General features: G+C 45.2%; 1 protein-coding gene across 1 annotated transcript in view; it reads right to left on the minus strand.

Moving 5' to 3' along the window:
• The window catches only part of PI4KA (phosphatidylinositol 4-kinase alpha), a 105870-nt gene that overhangs the window by 84816 nt on the left and 4470 nt on the right, over positions 1-16584 (minus strand). The window contains exon 2 of the mRNA XM_056120671.1: positions 339-455. Within this exon, the coding sequence (XP_055976646.1) occupies positions 339-455 (117 nt within the window). The remainder of the gene's footprint in view (positions 1-338; positions 456-16584) is intronic.

Raw genomic sequence — 16584 nt, forward strand, 5'->3', positions numbered from 1 at the left:
ACACAGCTGACCTTGATTCAATCCCTAACACTGCATATGGTCTCTTGAGCACTGCCAGGAGTTACCCCTAACCAGAGCCAAGAGTAAGCCCAGAACAGAACTGAGTGCAAACCAAAAACAAATAAACAACAAAAAAATTTTAAAGAAATCTCATTCCCACCCATTGTCACAGTTCCACCCTACCCTGGGCTGCTTACTAACCATTTTTATCAGGGTCATAATGTCATAAGGTGATTCTTCTAGCATCACACCTCAGGTAAATACAAGCATATACAAACTTAAACTATAATTGGTTTCCTCTACTCTGCAGAAACATTTTTAATTTAGTAAAATCTTACCTGAAGATCAGATTCAATGAGAAAAATGCCCAGCGCAATCACTGCATCTCTCCGTCTTTCATCTAATTGGAAGATCCCATGGAAATCTACTGGGCACATACAAAGCAGCTTTTGAACCTAAAGCATGAGACAAGAAGACAAAAATTAGATTCATAAAAACATCAATGAGCATTTCAAATTAACCAGCGCCAGTCATGGATGTGGCTTGGCCAGTATGAGAGCTGGGGTGGATCGTCAGCACCACTAAATAAACAACCACCACCATAAAAGCACAGTGAATGAGCATCGCCCAGTGTGACCCAATAGAGCCAAAAAAAAAAAGAAAAAGCAGCTCAGTGAGTAGTCATATGTCTTTCTGATGGTGAAGCACATCTGCCATATGGAGGAACCCTGAAGAAAAAGTGGGAATTTAACATTTCCATTCCTTTCTTGCATAAGCATTTAATCATGAAAGCACGAATTTCCCCTACACGTATATATTTCCTATTTTTTTGGTGAGAAGGTGGAGTGGAAGTTGAGCCACGCTCCAGCAGTGCCTAGGCTACTCATGGTTCTCTCCTTAGAGTTCACTCTTGGTGGTGCTCAGGGATCATATGCACATGGCTTGAATCCGGGCACCCAAACGGTCCCCTGAGCACTGCCAGGATTGACCCCTGAGTGAAGAGCAGGAGTAAGTCTTTTTTTTTTAAATGTATCACCGTGAGGTACAGTTACAGACTTACAAACTTTCGTGCTTATGTTTCAGTCATACAATGATCTGAGTACCCACCCCTCCACCAGTGCCCATTCTCCACCACCAATGATCCCAGTATCCCTCCCACCCTCCCATCACCCCATCCCACCCTGCCTCTGTGGCAGGGCATTCCCTTTTGCTCTCTCTCTCCTTTTGGGTATTGTGGTTTGCAATACAGGTATTAAGTGGCCCTCATGTTCAGTCTATAGTCTACTTTCAGCACACATCTCCCATCCCAAGTGGGCTCTCCGAGCATTTTTTACTTAGTGGTCCATTCTCTATCTAAGCATGTGAGGTCGGCTTCCAAGCCGTAGAGCAATCCTCCTGGTCCTTTATCTCTCTTATTCCTGGGTATTAGTCTCCCATTCTGTTATTTTATATTCCACAAATGAGTGCAACAGGAGTAAGTCTTGAGCACTGCGGGGTGTGTTCCTAAAACCAAAATAAATAAATTCACAAGAGAAATCATCTGAATTATTATGTACAGAAAAAAATTTTTTTTCAGGAAAGCGATTCAGGTGCTAGAACACAAGACTATATGTGAGAGACCCTGGGTTTAATCTGTGGCATCACAAGGAACCCCAGAGCACCAGTGAGTATGGCCCCTATTGCATTAAAAAGAAAGGGTCAGAGAATACTACAAAAACAAAGGTAAAGGTAAAGGTAAAGGCCCTCCCGTTGATCATCGATTTGCTCGAGCGGGCCCAGTAACGTCTCCATTGGAGACTTTGTTGTTACTGTGTCTGGCATATCGAATACTCTCGGTAGCTTGCCGGGCTCTCCGAGACAAAAACAAAGACAAGTTGAAAATAAAAGGCTGAACGCAGAGATAGCACAACGCTTTGCAGCCTGGAGGAGCAAATGCAAGATCCCTTGAGCACTCCACCAGATGTGGAAAAAAAAAATTTTTAAGTAGTTTAATTCTCCCTGTTGAAAATAAGGAAAAGAGGAGCCGGAAAGACCCCCCTTCCCCTTCTCTCTTCTCCCCCCTCCCCCCCCCCACACAGAGCTTGCCAAAAACAAAAACAAAAAAAGGGAAAGATTTCCCTCTTTTACATTTGCACATGTGTAAGTTTCTCACTTTCTCCTTTCTTTGAAATGTATATAAATCCTTTTGAGGGCATTTCAACTTTATTACCGAGGATGGTCTTTCTCAAGAAGCCAGGGCCAACTCTTTGGAATGTAAACATTATTTACATTGCTAACACTTCTATCTCTTAGTTTCTAAGTGGAGGCAGAAACCTAAACACAGTGGCTCCCAGCTCCAAATTGCAAACCCACCACCTGTCATAAAGATAGAAGTTGGTTTTTCCTTTGGAGAAAGTCCACTGGCTAACACCACAGCCATGCCAAATGACCAGGTAAAGTTAGGATGAGCTTTGTGTGAAAATAATTTCCCTTATCTGAGGACTAGTTATAAAGAAAGCAGGTGTTTGATGGTTGAATCTGCTTGGTTCTATGAAAGGAGAGAGATATTTGTCTGCAATCTCCTTGTGGATTGCCTGGAGTGTGGATCATATTAGCTTAATACTTACCCAATAATAAAAATGTATGCCTCTACTACTTTTATGGAGTAGGTTTCCAGTTGGAAGATTCTCTTTTTGCCTCAAAGATTATACTTTATATGTGGTAACCAGGGAAGGCCTCACAAAGAAAGCGCATTAAACAGGGATCTTAGAAGGAATAAATCTTGTCAAATCAGGAAAGGGTCTTCAAGCAGAGACCCTGGGACAGCAGCACAGTGGGAAGGGGAGAGCTGCCCAGAAGTCCAAGCGCAGGCAGCCCCCACCTTACTGAAGTACAGACCAGGCTGGTGGCGTGAACTATACTGTACTTCTTACAGGGCAGCAGAGCATCTAGGGGGCATGTACAGGGTCTTCATTACTCTTACACCTAAGAGAAGAATCTTCCTGGCCACTGAATCAATAATGGACTGAGGGAGAAGTAGGGGAGATGGCTCAAAGGGTTGAAGTGCAACCCTGGAATGCAAAGGGTCCCTGGTTCGATCCCGGGCAGCACTGCATGGCTTCCCTAACACCTCCATGGAGACTTTGTGGCCCCCAGCCCTAAGGGGAAGCCCTCCCCCGCCAAAAAAAAAGACTACTGAATAACAAGAAGAAAGGCAAGGAGATGGGTCAAAGGACAACATCACAGCAATCAAGTCAAAAAAGCAGTGACCAGAACAAGCAAGGACAGAAAGTGAACAACTCAGGACACGAGCTGGAGGAAAACTTTATAGAACCTAATGGGTGGCAGAAGGGCAGAGTGAAAGAAAGATACTTCACTTGCCTCTGTGCCACTAAAAAGTACTTAGAGAAACACCCAGGATGAGTTGAGTTCTAGAAACATTCCATAGAAAAGCTGTTGAAGGAACATTTACCCTTGAGACAATAAGGTTCAAAGTAAATGTCTACCTCTGTCTTCATGTAGATAGATGGAGAATTCCAAAACAGCTACCCTGTAATGTTCTAGTTACTACTTATTTGTCTGTCTCCTCACCAGTGCAAGCTCCTAGAGGGCAAAAGTCGTCTTTTGGAGAGATAATTCAATGGACTGAGAGTAACCTTTGCATATATGAGGCTTGGATTTGATCCCTGCCATCACAAAGTCCCCACAAGCACTACCAGAAGTGATCACCAGCACAAAACCAGAAGTAGATTCTAAGTACCATGGGTATGGCCCAAATGCCCCTTTCCAGTAGCACTGGGGCAAAATACGGCGGGTAAGGCGTTTGCCTTGCATGTGGCTGACCTCAGTTGGATTCCCCAGCCTTCCATATGGTCCCCCAAGGCTGCCAGGAGTGATTTCTAAGTGAAGAGCCAGGAGTAATCCCTGAGCACCACCAGGTCTGGTTCCAAACAAAACAAAACAAAACAAAACATACATACTCCACCAAAAAAAAAAAAATCCCTTCCAACCCCACCAATCATCTCTTGTCTATCTGTTTCCCATCCCCTACAATGTAGACATAGATGACAAAAGATAAGATCCTTCTCTCCACCGCTTTTGACCCTGCCTCTGTTCCTACAGTTTTTGCCCAGGTTCATTTTTCTTGGCTTGGCATAGAACCTGGGGCCTCATATATGCAAGGTATGCACTCTTATCACTGAGCCACATCCCTAGTCCCATGAAACGTATATTATTTGAATCTCATGAGACTTTCAAAATATCTTATGGAGGGAGTGTTGGATTACCTCTACTCCTGGCTCTACTTGCTACTTGCTCATCACTCCTTGTAGCATTAGGGAACCCTGTGGTGCTGGGTATCAAATCAGGATTGGCTGCATACAAGGCACCTCAACCTCTGTGCTATCTCTCTGACCCTTGCCCGGACTACTGACCTGTGTACCAGGTTCTCCTTTCAATCCATACCATTTCTGACTGGGAGGGGGGGGGAAGCTGCCAGCCATGTTGGCACTTATCCCAGAGGTCAAAGGCCAACCCAAGGTCTTCTTTATGTCAAGCAAAAGAACTGATTTCTCCTCACAGGGCAGCTGCTCTAGGCTGGGTTGGGTTGTTTTTGGTTTTGAGTTTGGGGCCAGACCCAACTGCTCAGGATCACTCCTGGAGGTACTCAGGAGGCAGTATGCAGTGCTAGGGATTAAACTAGGGTCGAAGGCTGGAGAGATAGTACAGCGGGTAGGGCATTTGCCTTGCACATAGCCAACCCGGGTACGATTCCCAGCATTCCATATGGTCCCCTGAGCACTGCCAGGAGTAATTCCTGAGTGCAGAGCCAGGAATAATCCCTGTGCATCACGAGATGTGACCCAAAAACCAAAAATAAATAAATTAAATAAAAATAAATAAACTAGGGTCAGTTACATGCAATGCAAGTACATTTGATGTAGGCAGGTAGATAGGGAAAGGCTCTCTGCAATGAAACAAATCTCATAGAAGAATTCTAGGACCAACCCACCCTGTGGAGATAGAGAATAAGGACTTGATAAGACCATCCCCAGACCCTGAAGATATGGGCCTCCTCCCCATGAAATTCCTCCTTTCCGAGAACCCCCTTTCAATCCGGTTGACTCCAGCAACCCAGCCCCAAGGAGATTCCAGGACATTCCAAGTCAGATGATTCTCGAACCCCTTTTCAATCCGGTTAACTCCAGCAACCCAGCCCCAAGGAGATTCCAGGACATTCCAAGTCAGATGATTCTCGAACCCCCTTTCAATCCGGTTGACTCCAGCGACTCAGCCCCACGGAGATTCCAGAACATTCTGAGTCAGAAGGATCTATAAGAACCAGCTCAAGAGCCCACTTGGCGCTCTCTCCACCCTCGGAGAAGCCTGCGTTCCCTCTGGGTGCGTTACTCTCTCTCTCTCTCTCTCTTACTCTCCATTCCCCCGCTTATCTGCTTATCCCTTTCTCTTCCTCTCCAAAAGCCTCCAAATAAAACCTGTTACTTCACTGCTCGTCTACTCCTGAAATTCTTTTCTGCGAGCGAGACAAGAACCCCAGAAACCTCAGGTAAGGCTTGGGACTGGTCTCTCCTTTCTGCGAAGAGCAAATTCTCACCCCAGCTTGAGTCCGTGGCTCCCCGAGCAATCGGGTGGCGGGGATTAACTCCCGTGCCGAGAAGATCAAGCGGACTTCAGGTGTGGCTTGACGGCCACCTTGTGGGGCTGGCGGGGCTTAGGCCCGTGACGAGCAGGTGCTCACTGCAGACTTTACCGGTCCTAGCCTACCCAGGGTTCCGGGTGGCAGAGGCGGGTGGGGAGAAAGTGACTGTCTTTCTCCTCCCCACTTCACATAAGTCACCCATGGGGCCCACCGACATCACCTTAACCTGTGCTGTCTCTTTGGCCCACAAATCTTATTCTTGAAAGGACGGTAGTAGAACACAGAACCTTAGAACACAGAAAAATAAGGGAAGTATACATTATCTGGATAATGAAAACTGGATCAAATAAGCTAAGTGGATACTTTCTATATATAATGATCCTACATTTTTCCTATTTCTAACATCTCAGTTGTTACAGTAACAACAAGTCTCACAATGGAAACATTACTGGGCCTGCTTGGGAGGACAGTGCTACAATGCAATATCTCAGTAGCAGTCAAACAAGGCTCTTGCTTAGTTTTTGTGTGTGTGTGTGTGTGTGTGGTGCTCAGCGTTTATTCCTGGCTGTGTACTCAGGGATTACTGCTGGCAAGGATCAAACCCCAGGTCAGCTGTGTGTAAGACAAGTGTCTTGCCTGCTGTAGTATCCCTCCAGCCACTCAAATCTCACTCTTCTTAAATATAACTTCCCTGAAATCTCAATCTAAGTAGGAAAGTTTTTCTTTTTATAATAGTGCAAGAGATACAGCAATTTGGCTGTAACAAAGGTACTTGGAGGGAACAGACACGTCTGAAACGAAAAGAGGTGCCCACTTGGAACAAGAGAGCTGGGCTCTAAACACTCAGTGTACTGGAAATAATTCATGAAGCGGGTGGGGAGGTATGAAAAAAATACTTCACAATTTTGTACAAATAAATTTAAATTACTTAATTTATTAAATTTGCCTAGTTAATAAAACATAACCAAAAAACTGGAATGTGGACACTGAGGCTTTTCTTGGAAAAATGTCTCTAGGAACAAATGAATTTAAGAGTTTGTCAAAACCTTGGTTCTTATATTGGCTGGGGGGGCACACCCAGTGGTGCTCAGGGGTTATTCCTGGCTCTGCACTCAAGAATTACTCTTGGCAGGAGGCTCCATGCACCATACTGAATGCCAGGGATCAAATCCATGTTGGTTGCTTACAAAGCAAGTGCACTAACAACCACTGTACTATCTCTCTAGCTCCAAGAACCTCAGTTTTAAAGATGACTACTAACCTCACCTCCATACACACAGAGAATCATAGCTGGAGAGCTGGAAGAGGTCACACAGACTCAACTGCCTCTACGTTCAGAAAGACCAAGTGTAATTTTATCCTTGTCCTACAGGTTAGGCAAGTAGATCCACATAGACAAAGTCCAGTATTAGGCAACAGGCTCTTAACTAGACTCCTCTAGCAACTTTGGTCTCTCTCTGCTCTAACATTACCACTTTCTTGTTCATACACTACACCAATCCACAGCTCCTCACCCCAAAGAACAATCAATAAACACTGCAAGCCTAGCCACAAGATCCTCCCCAACTCCTCTTTGATTCAGGACCTACACACAACACTCACTTCTCCCAGCCTGGCCTCTTCCACAGTCTCCAGCCATCTGCTTTTTCAACCAACTAGCCGTTTCTTCCCTATACCACCTGGCGTGCAAATGGATGACTCAGTGGCTGGCAGGCCTGAGGTGTGAGGTTCGATCCCTAGCATGCACGTGCACCAAGTTCCACCCCTGTGGCTCTGCTCTCGAGAACCTTCCAATGCTGCAACTGAAATGTGTGACCCCAGCAAGGTGCCCCAACTAGAGATATTCAAGTACAAAAGTCAAGATTGCAACGCCAGTGATCACACGTGTGTGTACCACTACGACCGCTGGCAAGCACTACAACCAGAATATGTGTGAGCACCAGGACAAAATTAGTGTCATCCCTAGGAAGTACCACCAACATGCCGGTATCACCAGGTCTAATCACAACAGCAACAAAGAAGGGGGAAGAGATCCATGATTCTACTCATCCTCCAAGACCCATGTCACTAAGCTCCTGGCTCTCAAAATTTTTCCAGACACCATAAGTGTAATATGATCTCTCCCACCATACCCTGCCATCCAGATTAAAACAAGTATCTCCACGTCTTATGTTGGAGTTACTTGCATAGAGTTCGCTCTCTGGCACCAGACAGCCTTCACGAGTATTGTGAGGAGTTCCCAAGGATAAATCAAAAAGACAGAACCACTAGAACCCAAGGTTCCTTTGCTAGCTGTCAGACCTGTCATATGATCAGGATTGGGCACGGTGCTGCCATGCAACTGGGTTACACAAATATTTGCTACATCAGTGAGTGAATAAATGAAAAATAACCAAACGTGTAATACCAACCATCACTTACACAAGTCGTACAGTTCAGCTTGAGTTACGAATTCTATAAAATGACACAGGGCTGCTCCAGTACAGAGCATGCCTCAAATGTATGAGGGGCTTCATCTGATTTCTGGTATGGGGAGATGAGGGGAGGGAAAGGAGAAGGGGGCAGAGGAGGGGGAGAAGGGGGAGGAGGAGGAGGCAGAAGAGGGACGGAGCAAAAGTACAGCAGGTACGGTGCTTGTCTTGCTCATGGCCAAATTGCATTCAATTCGGGAACCTATGTGGTCCCTCAAGCCCCACCAGGAGAGAAGGAGAAAGAAAAATAAATGATGAAGGACTCCAAAATCTGGCATAAGATACAGTGCTGACACAAAATGCCCTCAGGAATTCAAAATCTTGTGAGGAAAACATCAGAAGACTTGACCCCGCAGAAATCATCACAAACCAGGTAAAAAGAGAAACAGTTCTATGGATAGCAGTCTTCAAAATATTACAGCCATGGGGTCAGAGTGATAGTACAGTGGGTATGGTGCTTGCCCTGCATGCAGCCAACCTAAATTTCCAGCATCCCAGATGGTTCCCTGAGCCCAGTCAGGAGTGAAGCCTGACCACAGAGCCAGGAACAAGCCCTGAGCACAATTGGGTGTGGCTCCAAAACAAAACCAAAACAACAAAATTACAGATTGAAAAAAAAAAAACTGACATACACAGGGCCAGAGAGAGTGAGTAGGGTATTTGCCTTGCACACAGTGGACCGGGGTTTGATCTCAGCACCCTGTATGATCCCAACCCTGCCAGGAGAGATCCCTGAGTAAAGAGCCAGAAGTAAGCCCTGGGCACAGCCAGGTGTACACCTAAAAACTTATCAATATACTGTCTTCTGACCTGTAATTTTTGTTTTGTTTGGAGGCCATTCCCAGCATGATCAGGACCTACTCCTGGTTCTGTGCTCAGGGATCATTTCTGGTGGGCCTCAGGGGACCATATATGTGCTGGGGATTGAACCTGGGTTGAGTGCGTTTAAGGCAAACTCCCTAACTGCTGTACTTTGATTCTGGCCTCCCAGCCTCTAATTTTAAGGATGAAAACAACACTTTCCAAAGTGTTAAGCCTAATTCAGGGAAGTTTCTCTGTTCTGATTATTACAATCTGGGGTACAGAGACATGAGCCAAGAGAGATAATTGGAAAGTTAGTTCTGGGTATCTTTTTGGGTGGGGGATGAGAGGTGTGTGTGTGTGTGTGTGTGTGTGTGTGTGTGTGTGTGTGTGTGTGTGTTTCACACCCAGTGATGCTCAGGGGTTACTCCCGTCTCTGCTCAGAAATTACTCAGGAATTACTCCTGGCGGGCTCAGGGGATCATAGGGCCAGGGAATGACCCTAAGTCAGCCAGCGTCAAACCAAATGCCCTACCTGCTGTACCATCACTAGGCCCCTGGATAAAAATTATTTCTTAGGGGCAGGAGAGACAGTACAGTAAGGCACTTGCCTTGCACAACCCAGATTTGATCCCTAGAATTCTATATAGTCCCCTGAGCACCATCGGGAATAAGAGCAAGGAGTAACCCCTGAGTATGCCAGGTGTGGTGCCCCGCTCCCCTACAAAAATAAGTGTTGCTTTATTCATTTTCTTCCCAGCCTACAAAGAAAAACATAAAACCACAAAATTAAAATGGCACTTTTTCAGGATTTTACAACAAAAAAAATGATTTGCTGAGGGAGAAAAGAGCCTTGAGACTCATTATAAAAGGTTTTCAAGCTTAAAATCCGAGAGATGACCAGAAGAGCTCCTTAGGGAAGGAAGAAATTCTAGGCGTTACTTGGAGGAGGTTGATGAGTCAGGGACCACTGGGAGGCAACAAGGGTACTTCACTTAGACTTTGATAGTCCTCTGGACAGTACTTTAACCCAAAGTTATTAAGAGAGATATCAGCAATACTACACCATGAATTGTTGTTGCTACATCTAGGCAGGAGCCACACCCAGCAGCGCATCGAGGGAGGCCCAAGCATAACTATGGAGTCCAGGACCTCACTACCATGAGATATATATTTTCACGCTTTCCTCGGGGGTAGGGGAGGGTCTCACCTGGGGGTGCTCAGGGACAAGGCAGTGCCAGGGATCAAAGCCAGGGCTCCTGCATGCAAAGCATGTGCTCCAGCACCGTGGGCCATCTCCCCAGTACAGGCTCTGCTACCCAAGCCATATCCCCAGCCCCCACTACTGTGAATCTAGACAATCAAAGTAAGGAACCAGCAAACCCAGGTGAAAATAAAATGCCCTCATAAGTCTGTATGACTAAACCGAAAAACACAGATGAGACTCAGCTATAAGAGTGGGTGTAGGTATGGCACTCAGGTTAAAATAAAGCTACAATAATAGCATTACAAACTGGCTAGTTAGCAGATTTTCTTCCATGGGTACAACTTTAGTTATCTGAAACCTCTGGGAATAGCCTTTCTGAAGAAACAAAATTCCCTGAGAACTAAAGATGAATAAGCTTTAAGTATTATGGGCGGGTTTTATTTGTCACTCTCAAGTACGCAACCTTCTCTGAGCACCATTTTCTGATGGCTCTGAGCTGGCATGGTACACAACAGTGGCTGTGGCAGGATGCACGAGCTGGAGATGCTGGCGGAACAGCACCTGCTCCTGCGGCTGCCCTAGATGAGGATTTCTCCCGTAGTGCTCTTCTGTCAAATGTAGACACCGCATGACTATGCGCTGGCATAGCTTTCTGCTTCGTGCCACACAGGCAGCACCACACAAGCCTTCACATACAGCGATGAGTCACCACTTCTTGAGCGCCACTCTTGTGCCTGACAAGGTATACAGCACTCAGATTTCTGGCACATTGTTTCAAGTGGTAAGAGACCAATAATTTGGAAAGCTGCACTGACTTATAAGAGGCTCTGATTTTTATTCCAGTTCTCTGCTTCTTATCTAAGTGAGCCTGTCTCACTAAGGGGCAAACCTATCTATTTCTATTTTGTATGTATTTCTGTAAAATGCGGACAAAACATCCAGGTTGCTATGTATAGAAACATACAATGCCTACTTGTGTTTTAAAGCTATGCTAATATTGGCAAGACATCTTCCTCAAATATGTCCTCTCATATGTAAAAGAATTATCAAACAGATTTTTGGGAAAGTCTACTCTAGAGATAAAATGCTGTGAGATCCCAGAACTTCCACTTGCCATCATGAGGGATTTATCTTCCTGCCACGAAACAACTAGAAAAATAGTGTTTTATATGCTGAACAAGCACAGAATTATATTAGTAGAGAGAAGAGGCAAAGTGAGTCCTATTTCTTTTGTTTTTGTTTCATTTGGGGCCACACCAGGCAGTGCTCAGGGGATATCTCTGGCTCTGTGCTTACAAGTGAACATTTATGGTGCTGGGGATTCAAACTGGGGTCAACTGTATGCAAGGCAAGTGCTTTGCCTCCCATATATCTCTCCAGCCCAAAGTGAGTCCTGTTTTTGCCCTGGTTTTCTACTTTCCTACACAACAGGAATGTACATCCCCAGAACATCATGCTAGTCATGCTGAGTTCAGGAAACCAAAACTTCTTACTGCAGCTTGTAACTCTAAATACAGCGGTAAAAAGAACAAGAAAAAGACAACACACTAGAAATCTGCAAGAGAGTTCCTCCAGTCTTTGAAGAACACTAAAACACACCAGTAAAGGGTGGTATTCAATGATGCTGGGCAAAGAACAGAGAACTCGAGTTAAATGGCTCCCTAGCTTCCCAGTAAGAAAACACTCAAAGCATTCAGCAAAGTCCACAGAAGAACCACACCTTAGAAAGTAGAACTAAACTATTACTGAAGTAAAATTCTGACTGTGTTTTGCTTTTTTTCCCTGTGCCAGTGACTGAACGTAAAGCCTCACATATGTAAGGCAAGTGAGTCATACCCTAACCTGTTTGCTTATTTATTTTAATAAAATAGGGGGGCTTCCATAGCAGTGCTGGGGGCTACCAGGGCTATACCCTATGGTGCTAGGGAGGCTGTGTGGTGCCAGGGATCAAACCCCAAAGTCCACCAGGACTTATTCCTGAGTACAGAGCCAAGAATAAATCGTGAGCACCACTGGGTGGGGGGTGGGGGTGGGACAACAACCACCTAGCTGTGCAGAGGCTGACTGGCGAGAACTCAAAGGGCTGGAGAACATGTTTAGGCATGCAGTAGGCAGGGGTTCCATCCCTGTACTGTATCCCCCCATGTCCCAAGCGCAGAGCTTGTATGGTCAATCATGGGTCCATAAACTCAATCTTCAGGAGCTAGAGAGACAGTACAGCAGGGAGGACACTTGTCTTACATACAGCTAACCCAGGATCAATCCTCACCACCACATATGGTCCCCAAGCCTGGCCAGGAACAATCCCTGAGTGCAGAGTTAGGGATAAACCCTGAGCAAAGTCAGGTGTGGCTCAAAAACAAAGACATTTTAAATTCAATCCTCAGCACCACCTGACACAGCAAGTGTGATCCTGAAAATCCCTGGTGCAACAACAGTATTCAATCACTGGGGCACATAACCAAGTCTATGTGTCACAACTAAAAGAACAAAACCCCAATAAGCACTGTAACTAAGTGTTAACAATTCTTTTTGACTGAAATGCCAAGTCCCCTCTTTAAAAACAAACAAAAAAAATCACTGAATGTGTGGTTTATGAAAAACTCCTGGAAAAAAAAAAACAGGTACAGACATAACATAAATAATAGAACTGGTGAGCAAAGACATTAAAATAACCATTATAGGGGCTGGAGTGATAGCACAGCGGGTAGGGTGCTTGCCTTGCACGCGGCCAACCCAGGTTCAATTCCCAGCATCCCATATGGTCCCCTGAGCACCCCTGGGGTAATTCCTGAGTTCAGTGCCGGGAGTAACCCCTGCTCAACAGCGGGTGTGACCCAAAAAGCAAAAAATAAATAAATAAATAAATAAAATTAAAAAATAAAAAAATAACCATTACAACTATGTTACAATGTTTTAATAATATCAACAGTTATGAGAAGAAAATTAAAGGGATGCAGAGTCTAGAAAGGTAGTACAGCAGGGAAGGCACTTGTTTTGCATGCAGCTAACCTGGATTCGATCCCTGGTAGTCCTTGAACCCTGCCAAGAGTGATCCCTGAGCATAAAGCCTAGAATAAACCCTGAGCATTGCTGGGTGCGACCCAGAAAACAAAAACCAAAAAAAAAAAAAAAAAATCAAGCACTTTTTTCCAAAATGCCAATGTACATAAGAGAAGCAAATTAAAAGAATAAATATACAAATATGTAAGCAAGAAAATGAAATGCATGATAAACTTCAGCAATTAAACCAATGATGAGAACAGCTGCTCCAGGGGCTGGGGCTGCTGGGAGGGATCAGGAGCAACTGCATCTCCACAGGGTAGAACAAAACACAGAAAAGAAAATGTGCAGCCAGGAGTCAAAAACATTGCATTTGTGCTCTCTGAGGGAGCAAATACCTACGAACACATCAATTCTGAGACTCCCTGAGGCCACCAGTACAAACATCACAGTTAAGATGCTAAGATAACTGCCCTAAGGGTTTGATCTCAAGCCATGAAACATTCAAGGACTCTTTTCTAGGTCATGGGGGGCTGGAGCGATAGCACAGCGGGTAGGGCGTTCGCCTTACAAGTGGCCAACATGGCCGACCCGAGTTCGATTCCTCCACCCCTCTCGGAGAGCCCGGCAAGCTACCGAGAGTATTCGATATGCCAGACACAGTAACAACAAAGTCTCCAATGGAGACGTTACTGGGCCCGCTCGAGCAAATCGACGATCAACGGGAGGGCCTTTACCTTTTACCTTTTCTAGGTCACACTAAACTCTGCATCTGGGACTACATATGAGTCACCTGCTTTCTTTTCAGCCTTATCTCTATCTCTTTCTTTAAATGTACTATTATTCTGAGGCCAGAGCGATGGTGCAGAGGGTAGGGCATTTGCCTTGCAAGCAGCTGACCCTGGTTCCATCTCCAGCGCCCCATATGGTTCCCCGAGCACTGTTAGGAATGATTCCTGAGTGAAAAGCCAGGAGTAACCCCTGAGCATTGCCAGGTGTGGCCCCAAACAAACAATAATGGTAAATAAATATACAATTATTCTGTCTAATCCTACGACCTACTGCCCCTCATTATTCAAGCTGTGCTCTCAGGTCTCTCTGTCTGAAATGCACTTCACTCTGCTGGTCCCTCTGATACTCTGGAGGTGAGGGGCATGAAGTAACACTCCAAGTATAGAACAGTAATAGTAATATGACACCTTAATAAATACAACTGATTAAAAGTAAACTTAATAAGGCAGAGGTAGAGTGGGTGGGACACTTGCCCTGAATGCAGCTGACCTGGATTCAATCCCTGGCTTCTGAGCCATGCCAGGAGTGATCCCTAAGAAGACAGCCAGGAGTAAGCCCTGAGCACCACTAGGCAAGGGCACCCCAAAACAAAAATTCTATCCCCATCACTTCCGAGACTTCCCTATTTAAAATTCTCCCTTGAACGCAACCTCCACCAACTTTCACATGATACTTCCACATTCTTTAAGTATGCTTCACTTTTTTTTTTCTTTTTGGGTCACACCCGGCGATGTACAGGGGTTACTCCTGGCTCATGCACTCAGGAATTACTCCTAGGCGGTGCTCAGGGGACCATATGGGATGCTGGGAATCGAACCCGGTTCGGCCACGTGCAAGGCAAAAGCCCTACCCGCTGTGCTATCTCTCCAGCCCCACTTTTTTACCTTCTATTACATTTTTAACATATCTGTCAATAAATACAGAGAAAAAGTTCGAAGCCCAAAGGAAAAAAAATAGTTGCACCTTCTAACTCCTTCCCAGATATATAAAAAACTGCCAAGCATGCAACCAGGGTGTTTTTAACAAAAAGTCTCACTGTCCACCACTCTGGATAGACAACTGGCCAGTCCTGGATCCATAATTACCACTAATACTCTGCAAGTTAGTTAGCATCAGGACTGTTACACATCTAGTAGACTCCGTTATTAAGAAGCCACCCAGAGTGAGCACAGTTAGGAATAAGTATTCAAACAAGAAAAAGAACATGCTACATTCAAGTTTCCACACAGGAGAAACTAGTACAGGAACATCACACGACTCCTAGCATTTCTGCCTTGTGGGAGTTTTTGTTTAAACATAACATGGCCAACCAAGGTCAAATGCCATCCTGGGATCAAAAGAATAAGGTATCCTTTCATGTTTACTGAGGAGAAAACACTGAAACCCAGTTTTTTTTTTTTTCCTTTTTGGGTCACACCCGGTGATGCTCAGGGATTATTCCTGGCTCATACACTCAGGAATACACTCCTGGCGGTGCTCGGGGGACAATATAGGATGCTGGGAATCGAAGCCGGGTCGGCCACGTGCAAGGCAAACGCCCTACCCACTGTGCTATTGCTCCAGCCCCTGAAACCCAGCTCTTGTGGAGCTACAGATAGCTATGCACAAAGGTATCTTATGTCGTCCTGACTTATAACAGTCGTTTGAAATGTTTGGGAAGTAAGCATCAAGACTCATCTAAAATTTAACACGAGGATATATTTCAAAAGACAACAAGGCACTAGGTGTACAAACATGCTATTTTTGGGGGAGTGGATGGACTAAAAACTCTTAAAAAGGTATAATGCTTAGTTACTGCAAAGCAATACAAAAAAGTGACAAGCAGTCACTAACATGAACAATTTTGGAAGAAAAGGTAATAAAGTGAGTGCCAAGAAATGAAAATACTGATGGGTTCATTTTATGGGCTGAATTGTGCTCTCCCCCACCCCCACACACACACCCAATTTCATATATTGAAGTCCTAACCCCCAGATACCTCAGAGTCTGTATTTAGCCACAGGGTCTTTAAGGAGGTAATTACAACAGGTGATTAGGGGGACTGAGAGAGAGTACAGTGGGTAAGGCGTTTGCCTTGCACGTGGCTGCAGACCTGAGTTTGATCCCCAGCATCTCATATAAAGTCCTGAGCACTGCCAGGAGTGATTCCTGATTGCAAAGCCAGAAACAACACCTGAGCATCACCAGTTGTGACCCCAAAATAAAAACAAACAGGTGACTGGGATGGGCCAGTTATATCATTCTGACCAGTCTGATGAGTAGTGGAGTTGAGGGAGAATTTGGGGCCACACTTATGGTGCTCCCATATACAAAATCCTTGCTGTGCTGGGGATCAAAGCGCGCTGGCTGTGCACCTTAGTCCCTGTACTATCTCTCTGGCACTGATTAGTATTCATGCAAGGGACTAGGACACTTCATAGAGGGAGGCTGTAGACAGACGCCTACAAGCAAAGAGAATCCGACACTGCTATTACCACCTGGAATCCTAGTCTCTAGAACTGGGATAAAACAACTTTCTGGCAAAGGAGATGACAGTAGAGTGAATAGGGTATTTGCCTTGCACACACACAACCTGGGTTCGATCCCCGGCAGGGCATATGATTCCCCAAGCACCACCAGGAGTGATTCCCAACAGCAGAGCCAGGAGTAAGCCCTGAGCACTGCTGGGTGTG

The sequence above is a fragment of the Sorex fumeus genome, unplaced genomic scaffold, assembly GCF_029834395.1.
Source record: "Sorex fumeus unplaced genomic scaffold, SorFum_2.1 ptg000043l, whole genome shotgun sequence".
NCBI lineage: Eukaryota > Metazoa > Chordata > Mammalia > Eulipotyphla > Soricidae > Sorex > Sorex fumeus.